The sequence below is a fragment of the Microtus oregoni genome, unplaced genomic scaffold (genome assembly GCF_018167655.1).
Source record: "Microtus oregoni isolate MIOR12 unplaced genomic scaffold, Mior012 000109F_ref0000275, whole genome shotgun sequence".
NCBI classification, from domain to species: Eukaryota; Metazoa; Chordata; class Mammalia; order Rodentia; family Cricetidae; genus Microtus; species Microtus oregoni.
Genome location: NW_024544727.1, coordinates 901660 through 914385, shown reverse-complemented (window position 1 = coordinate 914385; position 12726 = coordinate 901660). Strand labels below are relative to the sequence as shown.

General features: G+C 55.7%; 1 protein-coding gene across 3 annotated transcripts in view; it reads left to right on the top strand.

The window, feature by feature from the left end:
• The window catches only part of LOC121443552 (tumor protein p73), a 44719-nt gene extending 34450 nt beyond the window's left edge, over nt 1–10269 (top strand). For 2 of the 3 annotated variants that reach the window (XM_041645331.1, XM_041645332.1), the window contains 10 exons: nt 1818–2004; nt 2516–2631; nt 5237–5346; nt 5534–5676; nt 6035–6123; nt 6799–6926; nt 7300–7448; nt 8128–8266; nt 8659–8752; nt 9867–10269. In XM_041645331.1, coding sequence (XP_041501265.1) covers nt 1818–2004; nt 2516–2631; nt 5237–5346; nt 5534–5676; nt 6035–6123; nt 6799–6926; nt 7300–7448; nt 8128–8266; nt 8659–8752; nt 9867–10202 — 1491 coding nt within the window. In that variant the 3' untranslated portion in view covers nt 10203–10269. The remainder of the gene's footprint in view (nt 1–1817; nt 2005–2515; nt 2632–5236; nt 5347–5533; nt 5677–6034; nt 6124–6798; nt 6927–7299; nt 7449–8127; nt 8267–8658; nt 8753–9866) is intronic. The other variant, XM_041645333.1, reaches the window with a different exon arrangement.
• Nucleotides 10270–12726: the final 2457 nt, after the last annotated feature.

The window sequence follows — 12726 nt, the reverse complement described above, 5'->3', positions numbered from 1 at the left end:
GAACCCTTCTCAGGTCATGAGCATGGGAGAGGAAGGAACCTCCGGATAGTCAGGTGATTGTAGGAGCCCCCAGGTCCGTGTGCCCGGCAGCTGTACCAACTCACCTATCACCTCACCTGGTAGTGAGAGCGTCCATGCTGGAACACGAGGCGTCTGACCTTGCTGGCACTCTGCCACATGCCTGGCATCTGGGGGTCTTGTGGTAAGTCAGTGGTAGGCAAACCTGACAGGTGGCCCCGTGGTTAGGGCAATCCAACCTACATTCCTGAACCAGAACGGGGGACTTCAAAGGCTGGCTAACAACCTCTTTTTGCTGCTCCTGGTGACTTTGACCCCAGTTCCACCCCCAACCCTGAGCCCATTTTCTTATCCTCCGCAATGGGCAAACAACAGTCACTTGGTTAGCCTCAGGTGAAGCCCCTATGAGTTCAGGACTGGCTCGGTCCTCCCTCCCCAACAGGAGAGCAAGCACAATTGTCTGAGCCTGGGCCTTGCTGGGAAGCCTTCATTTGTGACTAAGAGGCCTGGGCACTCCGCTGGTCTGCCTGGCACTGTGTATGAATTTACTTAATGCTTGGGGATCCCCACGCTGTGAACTTCATGTCACCCCAAGAAGTCAAACTGGCCTCCCTGGTGTGGCCCCGAGCTGCTGCTTTGACTAGAACTCTTTTTCTCAACTGCTTTTCAAAGGGTCCTGATAGTGAGCCTCTCTTGCTCTTTAAATAGAACGGGAGGGACCTACTTCATGGTACCTCTTCCCACCTCCCCTTCCTTGCATTTGCCCATTGTATATGATATTTCGGTAAGCCTCTTACGGGAAACCTTGAGCCTACAGGATTGGGGTGGTCAGGATCCCCCACTGTCCTTTGCAAAGGAAAGACTCTTAGTATGTGAACATCGCCGGCTCTTCCCGGTTTTGTGACAACTCTCCATCTCTAGCCTCGGTTTCCCCAACTGTCCCAATGGAGCGTGGTGAACATTTTCCAGGTTGATGTTACTCATAATTCTAAGTCAATGGGGACTTTAGAGGAAGCGGCACACCATAAAAATCCCCTCTAAACCCAAGGGCCTGGGAACCGCCACTGCCCCTTGGGGAGGAAGGTGTGAGGAGTCTCCAGGGGTTTCAGGAGTGCGAGGGAGGGTCAGCTAACATATACATAAATGGACATACCTGAAGTGGCCTCCTCAGGGCCAGTTTGGTCCTTAGATGGGTGACCTGGGCCCCAGGATGGTTGGAGGAATGGCAGCATGACCTTGCCGCCCTGGCATGATCTCAGGTGCAGTCAGGTTCTAGGGTGGGGAAACCGGGTTTTGCTGCATGCAACTGTCGAGCTTGGCTACCTGGACTCAGTGGCTTTTGTTGGTGGAACAGTGCCGGTGTGACAGGTCACCCTGCAAAGCCGTGCTAGGCCAGAGAGTGGAAGGCATAAGCCGTCTACCTACAGAGTGTTTCTTCTGTGCAAGGCAGCAAAATGCAACTGTGGACTTGTCAAGCAAGCTCAACGCTCCAGATCCACCTCTGCAGCGAGCATAAGAGCTCTGCTGGGGAAACAAGACAGAGACTGATCCCCACTGTCCTCCTGTACTTTCTTGCCCTTGACCCTTGCCCACCACTTGCAGCCTCTGGGATTCAGGTTGCTAAGTGGGCAGCAGGCATAGCCATCTCTGTGTTCTGGAGGAAGGATGTCTGAAGGAGGGCACACATGGGAGCAGGCCTTATCAGGGTGCCTGGGAAAGGGGTCTCGCGGAAAGTGCCCAGCCCAGACAAGCATGCGGAGCTGGGCTGTGAGCTCAACCTGGCTCTTCTCTTCCCCCAGTACTCCCCACTTTTGAAGAAGTTGTATTGTCAGATTGCCAAGACTTGCCCTATCCAGATCAAGGTGTCCACGCCGCCACCCCCGGGCACGGCCATCAGAGCCATGCCTGTCTACAAGAAGGCAGAGCACGTGACCGACATCGTTAAGCGCTGCCCCAACCACGAGCTTGGCAGGGACTTCAATGAAGGTGAGCACCCCCTCTCCACTGTGGGTCCCCAACCTCTACAGCACCATGGCCAGTGGCCTGAGGGCCCAACTGAAGGGGAAACCCGGCCAGCAGTGCAATTGAGAGATGCTGGCCAATGAGTGGGCTGGTGGACTAGCGGGAACTTTGAGCAGGAACCCCGCCCCATCCCTCCCAGTCCATTTTCTCAGCGCTGGCTGCAGCCTCAGAGGCTGATGTTCCAGCAGGGGTGTAGCTTGGGAGAAGCCTGAGGGACCAGCTGACCTTGGGGAGCCTTGTAGAACAAGCATTCCTGCAGCATTCCTGGAGAAGCCCGCAACACCCCCAGGGTCAGAAGATCTGGGAACAGCATCTGCCAGGCTCAAGGCCACCTGAATGAGGGTTGTACAGCTCTGAGCCTCGTCTGGGACTCTCACAGGGACAAGCCCTATGGTCTCAGCTCTGCCATGCACCTGGTACGGGGTGACAGGCTGGAGGATGTGCCACTCTCTAAAGCTATGTCCCCTCCTGGCAGGACAGTCTGCCCCGGCTAGCCACCTCATCCGAGTAGAAGGCAACAACCTCTCCCAGTATGTGGATGACCCTGTCACCGGCAGGCAAAGCGTGGTTGTACCCTATGAACCCCCACAGGTAGGCTGGGGGCCAGACAGGGTGGGGTTCCTGGAGCCACTGCTCTGAGTTCAGCCTGCCTCTCCAGAGCCTTTTCTTGGCTGTTCATTTGTGACCACATACTGTGTGATATGACCCTCAGACCTATCTCTCTCTCTCTCTCTCTCTCTCTCTCTCTCTCTCTCTCTATCCCTAGCTGTATAGCAAGGAATGGTCACATGACCTCTAAGCTTTCAGCCCTTCCCTACTAGGAGAGTCTAGTCTTGTATGTTTCTCCCAACATGAGCATAGCTTTCTAGACATGGGAATGAAGAGTGAGAAAGAGTTCCTGGACATCTCAGACTCCGTTGGCAAAGACAAAACCAAGCCAGCAAGCATAGGGCTTTGGATGGAGGGTAGGGAATTCCATGCTGGGAGCTGGGGTCATGAAAGGGCCCCTAGTAGGCTGGGGATCATAGAAGATGATAAAGGGGACTGGAGCTGTGGAACGTGGGCTCAGGAGAGCAGGAAAGATGAGGTGAAGGGCCTGTGTGCAGAGCCTCGAAAGTGGGGTGCAAGCTGGAGGTGCCGTATAGTGGAGGTGGGTAGCATAGGCTATATATGGGGTACAGGGTGGATGTGGAGGCTCAGGCTGGACGTAAGTGAGGGATCCAGGCTGGAAGTGGTGGTTGCAAAAAGCAGCCAAAGGAAGAAAGACTGGAGGAGGCAGGGGTTGACTTTTGGCAACAGAGGGGTGTGTGATCACCATTCTAGATCTGAAATGAGGCCCACAGCTGGGGCCAAAGGCCAAGGTGGAGGGAAGTTGCTCTACAGGAACGATGGCCTGTGGCCCCAGGGTGGAGACTCAGAGGAGGACTGTAGACAGGCAGGTCTCATGCTGTGTTGGTGTGAGGCCTCCCCCGTCCTCTGTCAGGCCCCGTGGTCCTCTGAGGAAGCTGTTGTATCAGTAGGACAGGGCCAAGGGTGGACCAGCCTCCTCCCCTATCCTCACAGGTCTCGCCTGAGCAGACTTGCAAACAAAGTGGGATTCTCATGCCCTCTAGTGGCTGCCAGGTGCAAGTTCTGGGAAGGGCTGGCATTTGTGGCTTTGGTGTCCTGATCTAGCAAGACCATGGAACTTCCTCCATTCTGAGGATGGAGTCCCTCTCATTCTTCTGTTCAGACGAGCCCAGAGCATGCGGCAAACACGTGACACAAAGGCCCATGCACACTCACACCCACATACGGCCTTAAGATTTGACCTCCATGTATCATGGGAGCTGGCTGAGGCAATCGCACCATAGACTCTGCACTTCCCAAGCGCTCTGATCCCAGAGCCAGCAGAGTGTTATGAGGGCACGAATGGACCCGTGGCTGGGTAGGCAATCTCAAGTGAGTGGCTAGATGTGTAGATGGAGGGGTGGGTGAGTAGGTGGGGGGAGTCAGGCCAGTGAGTGGGTGATGAACAGGAGGGTGGGTGGGCAGGAATGTAAACTGGTCAATAGATGGATGGGCAAGCAAATGGATGGGCGGGCAGGTGGGTGAGAAGTTGGCGGGCAAGGGAACGGGGTAGGTGTATGGGTGAGTGGGTGGGTGGGTAGGTAGATGGATGGATGGATGTGTGAATGACGGGCAGGCATGTAAGTGGATGGATGGATGGATGGATGAGTGGATGGAAGGATGGATGGATAGATGATGGATGAGTAGATGAATGGGTAGATGGATGAGTGGGTGGATGGATGAGTAGATGGATGGATGAATGGATGGATTGTTGTAATAAGAGCAGCGAGGCTGCGTCCCCAGCACCCCAGCCGCCTGGCTAGCTTATACCCCAAAATAATTACACGGACACTGTATTCTTTTAATCACTGCTTGGCCCATTTCTATCTAGCCTCTTCTAGGCTAACTCTCGCACCTGGACTAGCCAATTTCTAATAATCAGCTGTAGCCCACAAGGTGGCTTACCAGGGAGATTCTAGCCTACGTCCATCCTGGGTCGGAGCTTCATCGTGTGTGTCTCAGAGAGCAGAGCTCTCACGTCCGCCCTGGAGAGGGGAGCATGGTGTCTCTGCTCCAACGAGCAGAGCTGTCTACTCTGAGCTCACTTCCTCTTCCTCCCAGCATTCTGTTCTGTTTACTCCTCCCACCTATGTTTTAACCTATGAGGGCTAGCCAAGCACTTTCTTTATTTTTTAACCAATGACCTTCCTCCATCAATGGATGAGTGGATGGATGGATAGATGGATGGGTAGATCGATGGATGGATGGATGGATGGATGGATGAGTGGATGGATGGATGGATGAGTGAATGGATGGATGAGTGGATGGATGAGTAGATGGATGGATGATAGATGATGCAGAGGGATGGATGGATGGATGGATGGGTGGGTGGATGGGCAGGTGGGTGGCTTGATGGATGGATGATAGATGATGCAGAGAGATGGAGAGATGGATGGATAGTGCACAGACAGGATTAATAGACGGTGAGTGGTTGGGCAGGTAGATGGGTAGATGACAGAGAACCATAGTGCATCACTCCTATACCTATCTAGAACCAGGGCCAGACATGACAGCTAGAAGTCCCTTTTCCAGTTGGTTGGCTCTGCATACTGAAGCCAAGCCCTTTCCCTGTCTCCCCTGTGCACAGGTGGGGACAGAATTCACCACCATCCTGTACAACTTCATGTGTAACAGCAGCTGCGTAGGGGGCATGAACCGGAGGCCTATCCTCGTTATCATCACCTTGGAGACCCGGGAGTGAGTCTGCGGTGCCAGGATGGTAGGGGTGGGGCAGGGACTTGGGCCAGCACTGTGGGGGGCATGTCATGGACACAGAGAGGGCTTGCTCTCCTTGGAGGGCACTCAGGTCCAAGGCCAGTCCTGTGGGGTCTGCAGGGGGTGGACATGATCAGGAGTTCACCACTGTGCTGCGCCCACCCTACAGTGGACAGGTTCTGGGCCGCCGGTCTTTCGAGGGTCGCATCTGCGCCTGTCCTGGCCGTGACCGCAAAGCCGATGAAGACCACTACCGCGAGCAGCAGGCCCTGAATGAGAGCGCCACAAAGAATGGGGCTGCCAGTAAACGTGGTGCGTGGGGCTCTGGGCCAGGGTGGAGGGCGGATCATCCCTCAGGATGGAGTTGGACGTGCTGGGTGTGAGCTGGCGTGCCACCACAGAAAGACACCAAGCATGCTCACATCCGTGGGATGGATCTGGGTCTCAGTGGCCTGGGCCTAGAGGCCTCTCTGGCTGAACAGGGCAAGTGCAACCCAAGCCAACCCAAGACAGTTCCTTTGTCTCTATGCTCGAAGGCCAGGGCCAGGCGACTCTGGGCCCAGCTCCATCTGGCCTAGGCTTGCTCTGGGCCCATGCTCCACCTGTGGCAGGTGTTCACCTGGGCACCTTGGCCCTCTGACTCACATGTCTCTCCTGACTTGCTTCCCAGCATTCAAGCAGAGCCCTCCCGCCATCCCGGCCCTGGGCGCTAACGTGAAGAAGAGGAGGCATGGGGATGAGGACATGTTCTACATGCATGTGAGTGACTGTCAGAGTGAGCTGGGGAGGACAAGGCCTGGGGGTGCCCCTTACCAGAAAGCCCAGGTGGGCGAATTCCAGATGCCACAGAGCTGGGCAAAGGTGGCATCTAAGCACCTGGGGTGGAGACTATGACCCTGGAGGAGAAGGGGTTTGAAGGAGGCCCTGCTCAGAGTCAGACCCTGCAGTGCCCGAACTCAGTGAGTGTAAAGATGCCAGCCAGGTTAGCTCTGCATCCAAGAGACCCCCATAGTGGAGATTCAGTAGGAATCCATGATCCTACAGGGCACAGCCTGTGTTTACGTGACTCAGAGAACACTGGATGGTGGCAAGGTCATGAAGGGTTCTGAGAGAACGTTTTCTATTTCCTTGAGCATGGGTCCTGTTGCCTATAGCTGCCAGGTGGGAGGAGGAAGAGGAGAGCCTCTTAGTGGGAAGATTGGGCATGGAACTCTGAACCCCTGCAAACCCCCTTCCTGCATCTGCCTCTAGGCAGAGGAAAGAAAGCCAAGTTGTCCTGAGCTCTGGAGTGCAAGGGGACCCTGAGAGAAGAGCTACACTCTGCCACAAACCCGGGGTCCCTCCTAAGGCTCCGGCTGCCCCCTCCCACCAGAGGCATGGAGCCAGGGGAGGCTCCCGGGCACCTGGGCAGAGGGTCTGCCTCTCTGTGCTCAGGTGCGAGGCCGGGAGAACTTTGAGATCTTGATGAAAGTCAAGGAGAGCCTCGAACTGATGGAACTTGTACCACAGCCTCTGGTCGACTCCTATCGACAGCAGCAACAGCAGCAGCTCCTACAGAGGCCGTGAGTGAACCCCACCATCTGGATGGGGAAGTGTGGATATTCTGACCCAGCAGTGAGAAGGCCAGGAGCCCGGGAGGTATGGCGCACAGTAGGACCAAGGCAACTCAGTCCTCAGAGGCATCTTCTCCAGGATCTTAGCCTTCTGGGACTTAGCCCCCACCTTAAACACACCTCTGCCTCCTATGGGCCTTGTAAATGTTGATCAGGAGTGGGCAGGTGAGGCTGGTGTTGCTGGTGAGGTGTTCATCTTCCTGGTAGCTCTCCGAGAGGTGGGGTCTTCATCTACCTGCCTCCAGGGATGTCCGCAGAAGTGCCAGGTGAGAAAGGAGTTGCTTTTACCTCTTAGGAATGTATGCTGTTGTTTTCTAAGCAGGAGTCACCTGCAGTCATCATCCTATGGGCCCGTCCTCTCCCCGATAAACAAGGTACATGGTGGCGTCAACAAGCTGCCCTCCGTCAACCAGCTGGTGGGCCAGCCTCCACCACACAGCTCGGCAGCTGGGCCCAACCTGGGACCCATGGGTGAGTCCCTAGAGCAGAGGACACCTCGTGTGGGCTGCAGAGACCCAAGGGGGGACTGGTTGGATTTACCAGGATCATAAACAGGACTGGTGTGGGACTCTTAACGGCTGCTTTCCCTGCCGCTTCAGCCTGGAGAAGGGCAATGGCCACAGGGAGGTTGGCTGCCTTCATTCTAGTCCCAGGAGTCCTGTGTCTGGGGCTCTGAAGAAGTGGTTAGTTAACAACACATGCCTGGCCCATCCTCCCTCTTGAGGACGGTCCCTAGTTTCACTCTGCCTCAGTTTCTCCATCAGCAAAATGGCAGCACTAAGTCCCCTCATTTGAAGGATTATAGGACATGAGGCATCACAGCCGGGCAGGCTGGAATGTGGGTCTCCTCTGTAAGGTCTTTACATGGACATTAATGGATATGCTTCTGGCAATACGCCCAGGGGCGTCCCCCATTAGGGCCCCGGAACCTGGTAACACCCATACACCAGCTGCTAATCCCTGGATCATTTAAACTAAGCGCCCTGTACACAGCCACGTCCCACTTCCACCTCTTGAGGAAAAGAGTTGGGCCTACGGGTTCAGCCCTTGCTCGGCCTCAGACAGCCCTGACTAGGCTGGACCCTAACCTGGGACACTTCCCACCGCATGTGGAGCTGCTCTCAGACTCCTCCACCGTTCTTTTGCCCAGGCTCCGGGATGCTCAACAGTCACAGCCACACCATGGCGGCCAACGGTGAGATGAACGGCGGCCACGGCTCCCAGACCATGGTTTCGGGGTCACACTGCACCCCGCCACCCCCCTATCACGCAGACCCAAGCCTCGTCAGGTGTGTGGGCCATGTCTGGACCTGGGTTTGGGCTGCACCCCCTCTTCCTCACCTGCTACTGGGTTCCTGCTCTGGAGGAGCAGCCTTGCATGTGGCTCTGTTTTATTCTGTGTTTGAATTGCTTGGCTGCCCCCAAAGGAAGACAGGCTAAGACGGTCGGATGTGTCGGGGCTCATCAGCAGGTAGTGGCACAGAACCTTGGGAAGAAGGGCACTTGAGCCAGGACTCCTAGGCTGAGACACTGATGGCTGGCCATACCTGCTCCAAGGGACCAGTGGCTTTGCCACTGCAATGGACAGTTCCCTCCCCAGCAAGACCGCTTACTCCTGGGAGACCTGAGCACACAGCCTAGCAATGGGAGTTAATGCTACCTTCTCAAATTCTCTCTGCAGTTTTTTAACAGGATTGGGGTGTCCAAACTGCATCGAATGTTTCACCTCCCAAGGGTTACAGAGCATCTACCACCTGCAGAACCTCACCATAGAGGTAAACACCGGCAGACCTCCCCGAAGGGATGGAGGGCTTGGCCCAAGGCAGAGTAGAACGCACCATTTAGGGTGGCAAGCCGGGGGATCTCCCAGAGCCTTTCCCACAAACAATCAGATTCTGGTTCTTAGAAGCCAAAACAGGCTCGGGTGACTTGAAGGAGGCTGGGTGGACATGTGCTCTGGTCCCTGGTGGTGACCTGGAGGGCTTCCGCTTTTGTTAAAGCCCCCTGGTGCCACAGCCAGACTACCTTTAATTTAGGGGGCTGGGATTTTTCCAGACCCAGTGGTTAAGAAGTGCAGGAGCCAGGAGAGAACAGGCCCAGAAAGAATAAACGGGGCCCAAAGACCAGCCTACACATACAACACAGAACATTCTGGATTGGGTGTGGACTAGAAAGGTGCTGGACATCAAGACTGGAGCCCCAGCATCTGAGTAAAGCCCAGTAACACAGCCAGCCTTGATTTGTCCATGGGACACAGCCTCAGGGCCCGGGGGCATCATCTCAGTCCCTCCTGCCCCTCCTATAACTATTTCCTAGACTCCCGCCTAAGTTAGAGGACAGTCCATATCTGCCGCCTGCCCAGGGACCCAGGCTGGATACAGAGACTTATCAGAGGCGGTGAGGCCGGTGCCTGACGACCCGCATCTGTGTCACCACTAACTGCTTTCCTTCTATCTAGAGTCACATATTAACCCTTGCCTCACTAGTGAGACTCATGCGCTTGAAGCTAAGGGATGAGCCTGGAGCCGCTGCCAACTAATGGGTGCCAAGGGGCAGCCTGGAGCCAGGAGACAGGTGGTCCCTTAGGCCCCCATCTCTGTTCTCACTGTGATCCACGTTCCAGGCTGCATGCGGCCCCCGGAGAGGCCTTCATCACGGTCCCCTCCGACACTCCCACACGCCCTTTAGCTGTCCTACAAAACCGTGTGGCTAGACACTGTGTGTGCTCAGGTGACCCTGATGCTGTCCCTCTCTGGGCTGCTCTGTCACCCACATTGCCGTGTCCTAATAAGTCAGAAGCTTCCTTGCAGGTAGGATGTCCCTGGTGTGGGGGACACACAACCCTGTAGTTTCTCTTTTATAACCACAAGGTGTCCGTCACTCCCGCAGGACCTCGGGGCCCTGAAAATCCCCGATCAGTACCGCATGACCATCTGGAGGGGCCTGCAGGACCTGAAGCAGAGCCATGACTGCGGGCAGCAGCTGCTTCGCACCAGCAGCAACGCGGCCACCATCTCCATCGGTGGCTCTGGAGAGCTTCAGCGGCAGCGCGTCATGGAAGCTGTCCATTTCCGCGTACGCCACACCATCACCATCCCTAACCGCGGAGGCCCAGGTGGGGTGACGGGCCCCGACGAGTGGGCAGACTTTGGCTTTGACCTGCCTGACTGCAAGTCTCGGAAGCAACCCATCAAAGAGGAGTTCACAGAGACAGAGAGCCACTGAGAGCCGTGCCTTCTCCTTCCTCTGTGAGAAACCGCCCTTGCAAGCAGGACCCCTCAACTGTACCCATGGAAACAGCAAGGGCCCTTTGCCAGACGCCGTTTCCGAAGGAATGGCACTCATGAACTGCCCCTAGGAAACTTCTGGAACTGCCCTACCTACATGGACACGAGGCAGCTGGTGGGCCAAAGGCTGAGACAGGGGCTGTCCCTTTGTGGGTAGGTATGCCCATACCCACTCTCTACGCCCGTTCTTTCTTGAAGACTCTGCCATCTCTAGAACAGAGCGAGAGCCTTTTCTCACTTACCCTCTGCCGCTAAGTATTCTGGCGTCTTATCGTTCCTGCTAGCTGTGAGCAGCACGGCCACCATGTCTTCTGCAGGTTGATTCCAAACTGTGTCTTGAAGCTGAAGTCTGGAGACAGCCTCTGTAGGATGTGAGGATGGATCTGTCCCTCATGTATGCCATTCTGCTGGTCCCCTGAGTCTCCTGCCCAGAACAAAGTCAGAGTCCAGGGGAGGCTGGAGGGCCAGGGGAAGCTTCTGGCATCAGCGCTCAGCCAGCACCCAAAGCTTCTGGCCACAGCCTCTCCACGGACCTCTCTCAGCAGACAGAGGGACAGTGGGACTCAGACTATTGAAAATTGAATTTTCAATATTTGATAAAATGTTACTCTTTCTATTTGATGGGTCAGCTTGCTTTCTTCCCCCCAACCCCACCACTTTAACTTTCCCAGCATTCCTTTCTGTGATCAACCTAGTGCATTCCTGGCTTTTCCAGACACTGTTGTCAGCAAGCCTAGGAAAACCGAGTGTCTGTTACCAGGATGGTTGGATGGGACAGTCAGAGAGAGCACAGCTGTGGGAGGGCAGGTCAAAGTCCAGCTGGGAGAAGAACATCTGTCCTGCCCAGCCTAAATGCTAGCTCATCCCCGTGGGGGAACCGGGGCAGCTGCTGGGGGCTTCAGCCTTCATGGTGTACCCCAAAGACAGAGTGGCCTTGGAGAGACAGCTCCTGCTTATACTCAACCATCGGAGCTCTCTCTGCCTGCCAGAAACTGTGAACTCCTGCAGCGAGAGCCCTGGCAGTTCCTGCAGGAGTGGAGGACCACAGGGAGCCCCTGATGCCATAAAGCCTGATGCGCTGCCCAGACTCTGCGCAGCCAGCCATTCTCCTTCGGCCTGGCTTTGGTTAGCATGGCCCAACAGAGGCGGTGAAGACCGTGGGATGGTAACACAGTCAGCACCACCAGGACTGGCTTCCTATTGGGCTGCCTCCTGGGAGCACAGGAGCAGACACTGCCAATCTTAGCGGGCTCTGCAAACTCAGGCTGCTATCACCCACACCACGCTTTGTGGGCCTCTGAGGGGCGGGGCTTGGGTGCACTCAGGGTAGGTGCAGGCACCGGGTTGCCAGAGATCAGCTGATCATGTAGGCTCTTCCAACTGGACAGATGCTGCAGCTTAGCCTCTGGGAGGGGGTCCTAAGCAGGCCTGCACCCAGATGGTCGGCTGCAGCTGCAGCCGCTGGCTTAGGACTTCCTGGGTGCAGGGAGTGGCCATCCTGGCATACACTAACACACCTCACAAAGTGAGGGCAAGTATACCCTTCTTGTTGCACAGATGAGCAAACCGAGGCTAGACAGACTGCATTGCCTGCCTACGGCCTCAGGTCACAGTAGAGGTGGGTGACACTCCCGAGGCACACACAGCCCTATGCTACCTCAGGAACTACACTGAGGTAGCATAGGGATAGCATAGCATACTGTATCCTCACTCCTGGCTCTGTGAGCCCCACTGAGATGTGCTTGAGTTCTGGGGTCTCACACGAGTATATCTCAGGCATTGTCCAGGAGGAGCCATCCTAAGCGCCCCACTTCATGCTCCTGGGAAGGGTTAGGAGGACTTATTTAATGGTGGCTGTCAATAGGAAAGAACCCATCTGAGGACTCAGAGCTATGTATCTCCTCAGAGTGCCTCAAGTGCCAAAGCTGCCTCAAGAGCCTTCAGGATCTGCCACACTTGAAGGGAACCGCCACGGACTATCTCCAGAGAATAAATGTCACGGGAGCAAGCCTTGCCATTCTGAGAACACATGTAGCTCTCCAGAAACCGGCCTTTGGGTCCAAAATAAACTCTGTTCTGCAAAACACAGAGAGCAAGAGAAAGCCAATCTTTCAGTCACCAGGATTCCCGGAGCGCTGATGTGGTAGACCGGGAGTGAATTTGGGGGTGACCTGGAGACAGCTGTTGAGCAATTGCGGGTACCTCGAGGCTGGACAAGTAGCCACGCCACACATCAGCCTGTGTGGTCCCAGGAAGCTCCGTGCCTCCAGCTAATGGCTCTCTCTCATGGTCCTCCTGCACTGCTTGTCCCCCAGCTAACTGCTCTCATGGTCCTCCTGCACTGCTTGTCCTCCAGCTAACTGCTCTCATGGTCCTCCTGCACTGCTTGTCCCCCAGCTAACTGCTCTCATGGTCCTCCTACACTGCTTGTCCCCCAGCTAACTGTTCTCATGGTCCTCCTG